At 41.0% G+C, this 13,718-nt stretch overlaps 1 protein-coding gene across 2 annotated transcripts in view; it reads left to right on the top strand.

Annotated features, from left to right (window-relative positions):
• adgb (androglobin) overlaps positions 1-13,718 on the top strand; it is a 78,771-nt gene that overhangs the window by 62,256 nt on the left and 2,797 nt on the right. For both annotated transcript variants that reach the window (XM_050058265.1, XM_050058266.1), the window contains exons 29-33: positions 2,676-2,787; positions 6,519-6,673; positions 7,911-8,066; positions 9,636-9,741; positions 10,317-10,413. In XM_050058265.1, the coding sequence (XP_049914222.1) occupies positions 2,676-2,787; positions 6,519-6,673; positions 7,911-8,066; positions 9,636-9,741; positions 10,317-10,413 (626 nt within the window). The remainder of the gene's footprint in view (positions 1-2,675; positions 2,788-6,518; positions 6,674-7,910; positions 8,067-9,635; positions 9,742-10,316; positions 10,414-13,718) is intronic.

The following is a 13,718-nucleotide window of genomic DNA, read 5'->3' as shown; positions in this document are numbered from 1 at the left end:
AAATAAGATTCTGGAGCTTGCTGCCATTCTATTTTAAAATATCACACACAACATACTAAAAAAAAAAATAAATCAGTTCGTTTGACAAATCCTCATCGAAAATGATTATTTTTCATACTTAGTATGAAATTTCACTGCTTCAACTGCTTCACTTGTACATAGAAAACTTCCCAAGTTGAAAGGCTTCAATCTGAGCCCAAGTTGACCTTTCTATCTTGAAAATACACTTGCTTTGGCCTTAATTTGTCACTATACCTCAAATTAGAGAAAACAGTAGCCTTCCAAAGAACCTCTTTGCTAGCAAGTGAATCCAGTGATGGTAGTGTTGAGTTCCCCAAAGTCTTATGTTAGAAATGTACAGAATACGTCCCCAGCATTTGGAAACTGGCATATACTTGCATATGTTGGGAAAATTGCATAATTTGCATTGATTAGCATAATCACATATGTAGATGATATTTCAGCAACTGCTTGGCCAATTTGGACACCTAACTAGAAAGGGGTAAGTTTGGATTCATCAACTATGGTGGGCGACATGAAAACCGGTCTACCATTGCCTCAGTTGGTAGTGTGTGTTATTCTGTGACTTAGCTGACCAAAACTAACTCTTTCAAACACCAAAGCTACACAAACAAACTAACTGATTGAGGCAGTGGTAGACCAGCAGCTCCTGTGTTCAGTGAGGTAAAGTTACTGCTTTTGTCAGTAGAGTCCGGCTTTGAAAAGACATGTTGGTCATGAGCTGTGGGTAGTGACCAAAAGAATGAGATTGCGGATTCAAGCGGCTGAAATGAGTGTCCTTCAGAGGGGGAGGAGATAGAGAAAGGAGCTCGGACATCAGGAGCTAGCTCGGAGAAGAGCCGCTGCTCCTTCGCATTGAAAGGGGGTCAGTTGAGGTGGTTCGGGCATCTGATCAGGATGCCTCCTTGGCACCTCCTGTTAGAGGTGTTCCTGGCAAGTCCCACTAGTAGGAGGCCCCGGGGCAGACTCAGAACACACTGGACAGATTACATATCTCATCTGGGCTGGGAACGCCTTTAGGCCCATCGGGAGGAGCTGGAAAGCGTTGCTGGGGAGAGGGACGTCTGGGGCGCTTTGCTTGACCAGCTGCCCACATGAACCGGCCCCGGATAAGCGGATGAAAATGAATGAATGGATGGAGCCTGGCTTTGAAAAGATCATCGATAAGTTTCACTTTCAGATCAATTCCCCGTCAGAAATGGCTGTCCCTTTAGGAAGTACGAACCATATGACTTGATAAATTAGACTTGGATTATACTGCACGAGTGGTGTGAGAGTTTATGAACAGATGTTTTGATATAGTTTTGCTGTTGTTAAACGCAGACCCTTAGTTTTCTTTACAAATTCAATGTAACACAGAGCGAGTAAGTTATTTAACCTTTCAAGTAGGAAGTCCCATTGAGACTAATAATCTATTACAAGAGAGACCTGGCCGAGATAGCAGCCAATCAAAATACATTTAAAATGCAACAAATACAACATATAATACAAAAATCCCCAACAACTATTCAAACACAGTGGCCTCTCAAGAAAAACAAGCACGTCTTTATCAACACCTTTATTATGATGCCCTTAAATTCATCAATGGATATAAGTGTTTTAATTTAAGATCCTTTTGACGATTGTTCTGTGTCCAAGGTGCAGAGTAGGAAAATACAGCACCTGAGGTACATTAAAAAGCAACCATCTGGATGAGTATAGCTGGTAACTACCAGAGCTCACACACAGAAGGGAGCAGAGGTAGGCCAGAAGTTTGCCCAGTATTGCTTTATAGATAAAAATATACAATGTGCTGTTGTCTGCGAGCGGTCAATGACATCCAACCAACTGACCAAATCATAAAGAATGCAGTGACGAGTATATGACCTTGCATTTGTAATAAAACATAGAGATGCACAGTGTACTGAATCAAGGCTACGCTGATAGTTTTTTCTCAGCACTAAAAACAAGATTTATTTATAAAATAAAAAACAATCTTCACCCTAAGCTTCCTAACTAGAGCAGCAATATGTAGATTCAATGAAAGCGTATACAAATGGTCTTTTGAGGGGTGAAGTATTCCTTTAAATTTATTCATAAAGGTGTACAGTGGTGTTACAGGGATTCATAACAACACACAACAGCCACAACACAATCACTCCCTATAAATTGTATTTATTAGGCTCTATTACAACTATAAGCACAACATCGGACAGAGTAATACTGTTTACTTATGGCTAATTTTTTTGTTTTGTGGAATTCGTCTTGCTGTATTAGCAGTCTCACCTTGGGATTTGTTGAAATTCTGTCTTTTCTGTTCAGTGAGATGGATGTGGGAGCTGCCACCCCTGATATAATCTTGGCTAACACGCCCTCTGCCTCCTCTCCCTTTGTGCCAAGCATGTGCTTCTGTCAGAGAGGGCAGAGAGCAGCAGAAACAAAATAATGCAGTCCTTTAAGATCTCTGTCTCTCTGAATAATCAGCACTCGTACACTTTACAGCTGTACCCTCACAAAACCAATCTCATGTTGGCTGCTTGTGTTTACAGTGTTGTGCGCCGCATGCATTATGCTGTGTATGTTTTTATTTTACAATGCATGTATCTGTCTATCACATCGTGTCGAAGCTGTGATGTGGGTGTTGAATATTGACTTTGCTTGTCTGTGTTTCACAGGGTCATAAGTATGTGGTGCAGGCAGAGGTGCTCCGTAAGAGCTGGGACTTGGATGAGTCTCAGCTGGCTTTCGTCCATATGCTCAGAGACTTGGAGAAGAGCGAAATGAGAGGTACATAGTTAAGACAATCATAAAGCCGACATCAAACAGTCAGCTACACCGAGCCGCCCGAGGGACAAACAGGAAGGAAAGTCACAGTTTTTATTTTGCTCCCTTTGAAAGCATAAAAATATGCTCAGTTAATTTAGTAAAATAACATAATCTTGATCTGAGCATCCAAATAACAGCCTAAATACACATCATGCAGGGTTCACATATTCTCAAATATCCCTATATTGGGTCATGAAGCCTTTTCATGTCCGCATTTAAAAGTTTTCAGGATTTCAGCCCCGGGTTCTGAATGGATTTTCTAATATACGGACTTCATGTTTGTTTTTGCACAGCTTATTTTTGTGTTGAGCGTGAAATGTGGCAGATACTCAGCAGGCAGTGTCAGGGGCCAAGGCAGACGCTGTTTGTTCTTTGCTTCCGCTAGCCAGGGGCCTGTTAATCACAAGCCTAATGAAAGCCAAATGAATACAGCTGCTTTCGCAGATCACAGAGTGTGATTTCTTGTGCCCACTGGTCGTCGGCTGAGGCAGTAATCCCGTCCTCTGCCACCAACTCTGCCTCGACGCCTTTAATCACGCCGCACAAATTGGATCGATTGAAAAATCAGGGCTTTGAAATTTGCGAACGCTTCTTAAAAAATGTTGAGGGGATGAATTAATTGCGACAGGGGTGGATGCTGATGTGGAAGAGGTGACAATTTGCATGATTGCCTGAAGAGACAGGCTGGCCCCGCTGTCATTGAATTCTCATTCTCATCTCTCTGTTGCTTATGACAATAGTCCTCGTATTTACTCATCCAGTTTGCATGGCGTGAAATCTGAGGATGATATTGTGCGTGTGTGTGTACGTGAGTGTATATGTGTGCCTTTGTGTGGGAGGCATTCCTAAACCAACAACCAGATATCAGATGTGTTTTGACTACAGAGGAAGACAAACCTCTGGTTATATATATATATATTACGGTTATAGTCGTGTGCAAGCTCAACTGTAGCTATGCTGCGTGTTCACCCAGTCGTTTGCATGTGCTTTCTGCTCATAGCTACATGTGAGCACGTTGAGGTTTGTATGTTCGGATTTGTCCGTGTGTGTACGTGCAGGCCAGTGTCCACACAAAACCTCCTGTGGTATTCCAATAAGCCTGTGAAAGTGGGTCGATGGGAAGTCAAATGAAGTTGGCTCTTGCCCCCTGGTGCCCTGGGAAATATCTCAGCAGGAAAGTGAATTAATTTCACCCAGTTTAACTCTGTCTCAGTGGTGAGGCTGTGCCCTTGATCATGCTCCCTACATGCTACATGGATGCACACGCACGACATGCCACGCCGAGCTTTGAAACCGCTTTAACAAGCTGTTTAACAAGCTTCAGTCAAAATACTGTACTGCGCATGTTTAATGAATGCACATTTACCCGTCTCTGCTTAAAACCCCAGTATATACCGTTGAGCAGTGAGCTGTGGCTGTGCGTGCAGTTGAGGCAGTGGTGTTCATTTCCCTGCAAATCTCTTTGACATTTTCTTTACTGTGCTGCATTTTGAGTACCTAAACAATGCGGCTGTAGGCTCTCAGTGAACAAAATCTTTTTTTGATACATTCTATTGAAGTTTGGCCAGCTGAAAATCAGGTTTCAATACATGTATCAGCCCGAAATTACAACACAGATTGATATTTATATCCAATTTGAACACTGAATTTCGTTATGACTCTGAGATAAGAGTAACTCAATGAGCATGCACCAAAGCTGTTGAGGCAGAATGGCAGGGTGGCAGCTAAATGATGGATTATTATGCCTCTCTATAGCAGAGGAGTGAGACTCATCGTTAATGCTTCGTCTAAGCTGGGGGTTGTGTTCACTGGAGCTATGAAGTGCAACAGTGCCATCTAGCACACATGTGACCACACAGCACATACAGAGCACTTTGTTACACTCCCACTTCAGCTGGGCTTTACTTGTGATTAGTAGAGTGTGAACAGGTACAGCAAATCAGTTAGACTAATACAAAATAGAAGAATACAATAACCGCTGACAACACAAGATAGAAACAATAGAAATAATCAAATGAGACAATACAAAATAAGCAGTGTGCTGAAATTATTAAATGGCTTTTTTGAACAGATACGTTTTGAGAACCAATTGAAAAGTGATTGAGTCAGTGATTCAGCGAGCCTCAGATCCTCAGGCAGGGAGTCCCAGAGCTGAGGGGCGTTGACTGAAAAAGCCCCGTCACCTTTTTAGTTTTTTAGCAGGGACTGAGGAACAGCCAACAGAGGATGTTCCTCAGTCCCTGCGTGAGGATCTGAGGCTGCGACCTGGCTCATAGGGGAGCAGCATCTCAGCAGGGTAGATGGGGGCTAAGTCATGAAGTGCTTTAAAAGTGATCAGTAAAATCTTAGAATCAATTCTAAAACTAGATAAACATAACAAGACTATAACATGATGACAGAGACTTTCCTTGTATTGGTTAGTAGCAGGGGACAACAGAATGACTACAGAGAGTGATGCCGGTGTATTCACACTGCAGAAAATTAATACTAAAAATATTTCAAGATAAGATAGAACTTAATCCTGAGGGAAATCACTCATATTCAATATTCACAAATGAAAAAACAATACTAATATACTACTGTAATAGTATATACTAACTAATATATGATATACTAATTATAGTTCCAGTATTATAAGGTTACTCACTTAAATGTTATGTGTATATATAAATATATATATATACTGTAGGCCTGTCAAGGACATGTCAATTTAAGAATACTGAGGCATGCTGAAAAAAATTTTTTTTTTAAAATACCTGCTCAACTGTAGAATATTTGGTTCAACAATAATAATAACTTAAGTTGCATATATTATTATTATTTGATTATTTGAATTACTTATTTATTTAATTATATTTATTATTTTATTATATTTAATTTTATTTTTAAAGTGTATTTATTTTTTCATTTTTTCTTGCCAGGGTTGGGGACATTATACTTATTTTCTTTGTTGAAACGTTACTGTTCACGTTTAATGTTTAAAAAAATATTGTTTAAAAAAATTTCTAAAAACTAATATAACAAAGTGCTCCTCACACAAGGACACACCAAAGAAAGCAGGTAAACACAGTCAGTACACAACTACAACAATAAAACAGCCATAAAAACAAAGAAAATGTGGATTAAAATGCACAAAAAGAAAACAGAATAATCAAGAAAATGTCAGACGGTAAAAATGAGTCCTGAGAGATGATTATAAAGAGGGCAGTTTAGTTTAAGTTCTTCAGGTAAGCTGTTCCCAAGGCGTTTAGAGCAAACGCCCTGTCACCCATACTCTTCAGCTTTGACCGGGGAATAGCTAGCAGGGCCTTATCAGAGGACCTCAGGGTGCAGGGCGGTGAGTAATGATTTAGAAGCTCAGCCAGGTAGCTCAGTACCATACCATGCAGGGCCTTAAATGTCAAGACTAAGAATTAAAATCAATTCTGGAACCAACAGGCAGCAAACGAAGGGGAGCTCAAACACAGGAGATATGAACATGCTTACGTGATTTGGTTTAAGTCTTGTTGGCTGCTTTTTGGACACCCTGAAGTCATATGATAATGTGTTATTTAGTGACAATAGTCATGCTTTTACATCACATAATGATGTATATGATGTATCATTAACACCAAGTTGACAGTATTTATCACATAAGTACACAGCTGATGTTGTAAATGGTGATGTGCATTATCTCTGTTTGCTAAATGCAGTATACAAGCCTGAGGACTTGAACCGTTCACCCACCACGGACGCACCGCACCAGCGTGGGCACAAATCTGACACACCCAAAGCCAGCCGCAAAGGGGAAGGTGACAAGGAGAAGGGGAAGACAGCTACCAACTCTAAATCTGGCTCCAGGCAGGCGGTAAGACTTCACCACAGCACAGATAACAAAACACCATCATAATGTCAGCTGCAGATTGGTCATGATGTTATATTATGAATATATGTCATATGAACACAGAAGTAATCTTCTCACTGCCTACCGGTGGTCACTGTGCAGCCGAGGGTACGACCCTAAAAGGTTTTCATCACAGCTGCCAAATTGCATCTCCAAATAACTGTTGCGTTCCATTAGCTTTTATTGGAGTGGAGATTTTTATTTGATTGCAAGAGGCAATTATATCCCAATGCTACATATGAAAGCCATTCATTAAACGAGTCCTAGCAAGGGCAAATGCAATAAAGATCATTCACTGAAATTAAAGGCCGAGCTTTGCTTTTATAATCTTGACATAAGTGCGTATTTTTGCGTTTTCCACAGTATCTAGTGTTAGAACAAAGTACAGTTGTATTTGTCATGTAAAACTTAATAAATATTAGCAACAGTAGTCATATTAACCTTTCAGAGCGGAGGCACTTCAGCTGAGCACACACTTAACTCCACTTCACAGATTCCCATTCACATTTAATAAGATTGCTGTTGAACTCAATCCTGACATCTTTTTTTATGATTTGTTTCATCATGCAGGTCAGCATTTACGTATTTCATTGACTGCTGTCGGCTGACTCTGAAACACTAACAAACAGAGGCTGGCATCAAAACAACCTGTACTTCCCCGACTGCCAGGATGACCTGCATGTATTCGCACTGAATAAGAGATACTTATCGCACACTATAATCTCCTGCTGTATAATTCTCAGTGTGATTGTCTTGGTTTAGGAGTCAGAAACACAGCTGCTTGAAAATCTCTGATCCATGTAATAAGTGGCTTTTATTCTCTGCCTGCGCGACACGTCAAACCCCAAAGACAATGAAATTTGAAAGGCAGATTTTTTTCAGAAAAGTGGTCTACATCACTAAATTTCCATTTCAGCAGCACAGCGTCAGTGGAGGTGCAGCAGAGGACGTGATGATCTCTGAATAAATGAACTAAAAATTATCTATTATTTACAGTGAAGACGAGACAGCTGAACAGGACACATAATCCAGGCTGGCTGTGTACCAGACTGCTGTCTGAGTGGCTCATTGAAAGAGACATACTCATAATGTATTGTGCTACGGTGACCTTCATCTGGGATGTTTTGTGCTTCACCGTGTGTGCTGTGTTTTCGTCTGAGTGTGTGCTTATTGTGGGCTGTGTGTGTACGTGTCTGTGCAGAGTCTTGACCTGACTAAGGCGAACTGGACGCTGCGTGTGGTCAGTGACAAGAGCAAAAGCGAGAGCTTGGAGGTGACGAAGGACACGGAGAGAATAGACCAGATTAAAGCCATTAAAAAAGCCTGGGAAATGGCTGAACCAGGCCGCTGTGCCAAGGTAAAACAGCAGTTGTGATTGTAATGGGGATTTAATGTAATTACTTTTCAGCTGAAGCACTTTCAAAAAATATTATCTCTTGCAGAAATGTGGAAGGTTTGATTTAGAAAATGTGCTCAAAGGGACACTTTGCTGATTTTCAACCACCTTTGTATCGTCACAATTTGGGTAGTATGTGTAAATCAACTGAGGTAAACTTCCCCCCATGATGTCAGCACCCAGATCTCTCTGCTTCTTTGCCAGCAAAATTTTGCCAGTGAATTTTTGCTCTTGGGTTGTTCCCTGAACTACACATTGTACTTCCGCATTTTTGAACGCCTGCTGCCACAGACACGGAGTATACAAGTGGATTGAGAGAGAGGCACACACCCTCTTCCTTTCTCTGTCAAACTCAGACCAAATGGTAAAACTAGGCAGTGCTGATCAAATATAAACCAAGATTCTGTTACTCTATTGCCCAGTTCCTGCCTAAAATGTCCTCAGAAACATATTTTAGTGCACCGTTATATATGAGACATTGTAAACAGGATGGGGGCACCATACTGTTTCCTGTACTGTAAAAACGAAGGCTAAAAACACCTGCCTATTTCTCACCTAAAATGTTTTCATAAACATATTTTAGCTTTCTGTTTAACTGAAATACAAGATGGTTTGTGACCAGTCAGCAGCTATATTGTTTTTGGTTGAGTCGAAACCAGTTTGCATTAAGGGCGTTTTCACATGTAGTCCTTTAGAAACAAACTGAACTCAGTCCTCTTAAAGTGGACCACCAGAAAAAGGACTCAGTTCTCTTTCTGATCAACTTCAGCTCTGACGGGGCCTCAGTCCTTTTTCTGTTCACACTGTAGCCTATATTTAATATATATTTACATATTTTTTTCCTACTTTGACATGGCACTGCAGTGTGGTAATAAAGCCCCTCACTTTTCAGATGAACTTAAAATTGGAGGAAAACCTAAGTGTTTCTGTGCTGTGGACTATTGCTGTTTGATGTATTCTACATTCCACATCTGGAAACGTGCAGTATCTTCCGTGGACCAAACTACTCCTCGTCCTGCGTCCTTGCAAGCGTTATAGGCCTAAGTGGTTTCCTCTGATTTTTCAAGCATCCCAGCGCAACAGCATGTGATCTAGAGGGCTTAATACAATGGCAAAGAGCAAAACGAATCTGGAGTGCTTTGTGTTCATAGTGCACAGCTTAAGTGAACCGCACCATGGAGTTGAAGCGTACCGTACTCGGACCTCCTCAAGAGGTGGTCTGAGTACTCCTGAGAAGGTGGTCTGAGTACGGTTCGCTTCAGAGGGGGTCTGAGTTCTCTTGGAGTGTTAATATATGTGCAAAAAATGCTGAGTCATAGCTCTAAGTCCACTTAGAGGGCTGAAAAGGACAGAGTGTGAAAAGACCCTAAATTTGTGTAGTCATGTAGCACCATTTTAAAAGTGTTTGCATCTTTTTACTGCACAGGCAGCCCAGTTTTCTGAGAAGGCCATCTTTCCAGCAGTGAAAATCTTCTTTAAATACTGTTGTATACTTCACACTACAGACAGAACGTTTTGCTTTTCTTTTAGGCTTTCCAGTCTCGCCTAAAGTTTCAGAACCAACTCCAACAGCAAGCAGGTGATGAAACTACAACAGGTGATCAGACTGCCACAGATGATGCAGAAAGTGAGCCAGGTACCATACTCAAGATACACACACACTTACATACACATGTGTATTTGGGCACTTTCTGTTCCCAATACTTATCAGTGATGGAAAAAGTATTCAAAATCTTTGCTTAAAGGTCCAGTGTGAAGGATTTACCTTTGAATACAAGTAAAGGTCCTGCATTTAAAACCTTACTTAAGTAAAAGTATTACTAGCTAAATTTACTTTAAATACTTAATGGTGAAGTATTTATAGCACAGTAAAATGTTTCCAGTCAGTGTTTTACTATCAGGTATGATTTTTTTTTTTTTTTTTTTTTTTGATAAGAAACTATAATCTGAATCATGATGAAAGCTGTCAGACAAATTAAGTGGAGTAAACAGTACAATATTCATCTCTGAGATGTTGTGGAGTACAAGTATGAAGTATCATAAAAATGGAAATGCGAAACTAAAGTACAAGTACCTCAAATTTGTACTAAAGTGCAGTACTTGAGTAAATGTACTTAGTTACTTTCCACCACTGCTTCTCATACACATTATTACTCACACTCCTCATATACAGTATTGTGATGAGGCCTTATCTGATTGGTTCTTTGACAGCTGCTTCCAGATCTGGAGCTGGCACCTCTCTCAGTGCATCTAATGAAAAGCTGACTGATGCCTCCCCTCCTCCCATGGACTACACTCCCTTCATCAGGTGCTCCGTCACTCTGACACTCACTCTTTTTCCATTGATTTTGAATTATTAGACAGGAGGAGTATAAAGGCAGAATGATGATTAGAGCAGATTGTAGCTGTCACACCATAATGTGCTCACACAGTTATATAGGCACATCACTATACCTTACCGAAATATCACTGTGGCTGGTAGTGTCTCTATAACAGACATCGGTTCAGCCTGATCCAGCAGACACATTCATATCTGTGCCTAAACGGCAGCAATGGAGTAAAATACATAAACAGCCAAGCTCTGTATGTTGCAGTCCAGTTGCATAATGCAGTTGTTGGATCACTGTGCTTTTCCAGCTGTGTGAGAATTTAGTCTTGGCTTAGGGGACTGTGTGTGTGTGTATATTATTAGTATGCATGTTGCGATGTTGGAGGACACACCATCATCCATACACTGCACACTACACTACTTGCAAGTGAATTCCTGTGTTCATGACCTTTGCTCTCATTGGTGCTGTGAACAGCAGTGTCACCAGACTGTATGCTTTGGCTTGTCTGAAAGGGCAACACATAGACAGTGATGTATACTGTGTAATGTATAGACATGTTCTCCATAAATAACCTCAAGAACAATTCTCACATTATACACTAGTCTTTATTAGGCTTTATGTTATGAGTCACACCATCAACTCACACTAAAATATAAAACTAAAAAACAACAAAAAAAACATTGAAGTAGTGACACGTGACTTCAGTTACCAGCAGCAACAACATCCCAACTCTCTCTATACTCTACTACTCTACTACTATACTGTCTCTATGCTACATGGAGCTGCAGAAATCAAGTGCATGTTGTCTTAAAACTCTGATCTTATCTAAAGTGTACAATCACACACCAACATACACGCACAGTTAAACATTATTCAGTCCCTCCGTGCATCTGCTTCATGGCTGACTCAATCTACACCATTTTACACTGCACAGCCACAAGATGGAAATAGAACAGCTCCACAATGTGACTGGCTTCTGTCACCCAGAGCTTCATAGTCACCTACAGACATGGAGAGCTGTACTCAGCATTGTCAATAGAAAAATCATGAATATCTTTAATATCAATTCACAGTTAGTGTCACCAGCACTGACTGTATGAGTTTCCTTCTCGTCTATGTAAAATGTCATCTTCAGACTTCTGTCAGTGTCAGTGCTCTGAGGGGAAGAGTCTCCCTTCATGGTTCCCTCCGAGCCTCCCTCTGCTCTCCCTAACACCACCTCTCCTGTCCTCCCTCCATCTCTCCCTCTGTCCGTCCCTCTCCATGATAAATGAGATGATATTTGGGTCTGTTAATTAGAGAGCTATTTCAGGACCCCAATGAGCTTGTCGCTCCAATGAGATGTGCCCCTCTCCATCCTTTCCTGCTGTGGGTGTATGCATATGTGTGTGTAGGAGTGTGTGTGTGTGTGTGTGTGTGTGTGTGTGTGAGCGACCGCACCTGTGTCCGTGTCCAGCTGCTAATGGCTGCTGACAGTGTGGCCTGCAATCCAAGCCGAGAGAGAGATCCCGAGGAGGAGTCTATTAGGGGAGTCTGATTAGTCTGCAGTATAACTCTTTCTAGCAAAGGCGCCACCACAGGGCACGTTATAGATTCACACACACACACACACACACTCTCTCTCTCTAATGCGTGCCATCTTTAAAACATTGGCACACACGTTGTTGGAGGCCGTGAAAAAGGTTGAGCAGGGCAATGTTCATTAAAGCAAATGAACTCCTTCATCACCTCTGCTGGCCTCCCCTCTTCATTAAGGTCAGCTTATAGGAAATAAGCAGCCACATTTAGCACTTGAATTCTCTCTTTGAGTTCCTCCCAATGTGTGTGTGCCTCAGAGGGCCACTCTCAGTCATTTCTCTTTGTCAGACACATGTTGACTGACTAACTGCTTTGCTCACTCATTCTATATCTCTCCTCTTTACACACACACACACACACACACACACACACACACACACACACAAATGTCATTTACGTTATAATCCCAATCCTTAGAGAGAAATACCCAAATACGGGGGTTACAAGCAGAACCAAATAGACTTCTCAGATATCAATCTGGATATACGACTTGGGGTATGAGATAAGGCGTGGGACTGTGTGTCCATAATTTCCTCTGCCTATCTCTGCATTTATCAGCCACATTTCCATTTTTATTCCCCCTGCCTGTGGCAACATTGTCAGTGGTCCCATCTCACAAAATAGCATGTAAAATCTGGTAGAATTTGATATCTTTTCTATAGCTTGAGCTGATATTTTTTTAACATCTGATCCCTTTAAAATCTGGTGGAAGATGCAACTGCACTACACTGTATTTCTCAGAGAAAGTCTTGAGCATTTATTTAGAATAAATCAACTATCCAGCATTAATATTCTGGTTAGAGACAATATAGAGAAGGTGTTAGAGGCATTGGAGCATGTGACAGTGAATTAATGTTTCAGTGTGTAAGATTTAGGAGGATATATTGGCAGGACTGGAACATAATAACTTTGTTTTCTTTCATGTATAATGACCTAAAACTAAGAATTGTAGTGTTTTTGTCAGCTTAGCTTTTTGAGCCCCATTTCCATGAGCAGTACAGTTTGGTTCAATTCGATACACGTTTTTCTTTTTCCACTGTGAAAAGTTGTGGATGGTACCAATGGAACCATTCCGTACCATCCCCATTTTTGGTCCCCCCTCTGTTGGGGTACCTAGCACACAGATCTGGTACTAAAAGGTGGAGCTGTGAACACTGCAGTCTGTTGATTGGTCAATAGAAGACAGTCACTCTGCTCAGGGCAGAGTTGTGTCTGGTTTTGAGGCTCATGTAACCACTGTTCATACTGTGGAGAGTTTTATTAGTAGACTGTAACTATAAAATAAAAGGTTGTTTTGCTGCCTCTTACAGCAGCTGGAGTCTGAGAAAAAATAACTTAATTCACTGGGCCGACTGCTGGCAAATTTTAAGGTGGAATGTTTACTTGTAACGTTACTCAATGTGTGAGCTGACGATGTGAATCCATCAGCACACCTTAAATTTCAACTTCAACCATTTCATTCGTTTTTATAGTCTCTCTTGGATGACATACACGTTTAGTAATGAGTGCTTAACTAAAGACTGATGACTTTCTCCCTGATTTTGTGTTTAGATGGGCGGATACAATTTCAGAGTTTAAAAAACTCCCTACGTTGCAGAACCAATAGTAAATCTGCAGGGCGGTCCTTCGGTGGCTCGCTGAACTCTTGTGCTTGTAAACATAGTCCCACTAGAAACACGTGTAGCGGTACAAAATGGCTCAGCCG

The sequence above is a fragment of the Epinephelus moara genome, chromosome 12 (assembly GCF_006386435.1).
Source record: "Epinephelus moara isolate mb chromosome 12, YSFRI_EMoa_1.0, whole genome shotgun sequence".
Taxonomy (NCBI): domain Eukaryota; kingdom Metazoa; phylum Chordata; class Actinopteri; order Perciformes; family Serranidae; genus Epinephelus; species Epinephelus moara.
This window is presented reverse-complemented; position numbering and strand designations above follow the sequence as displayed.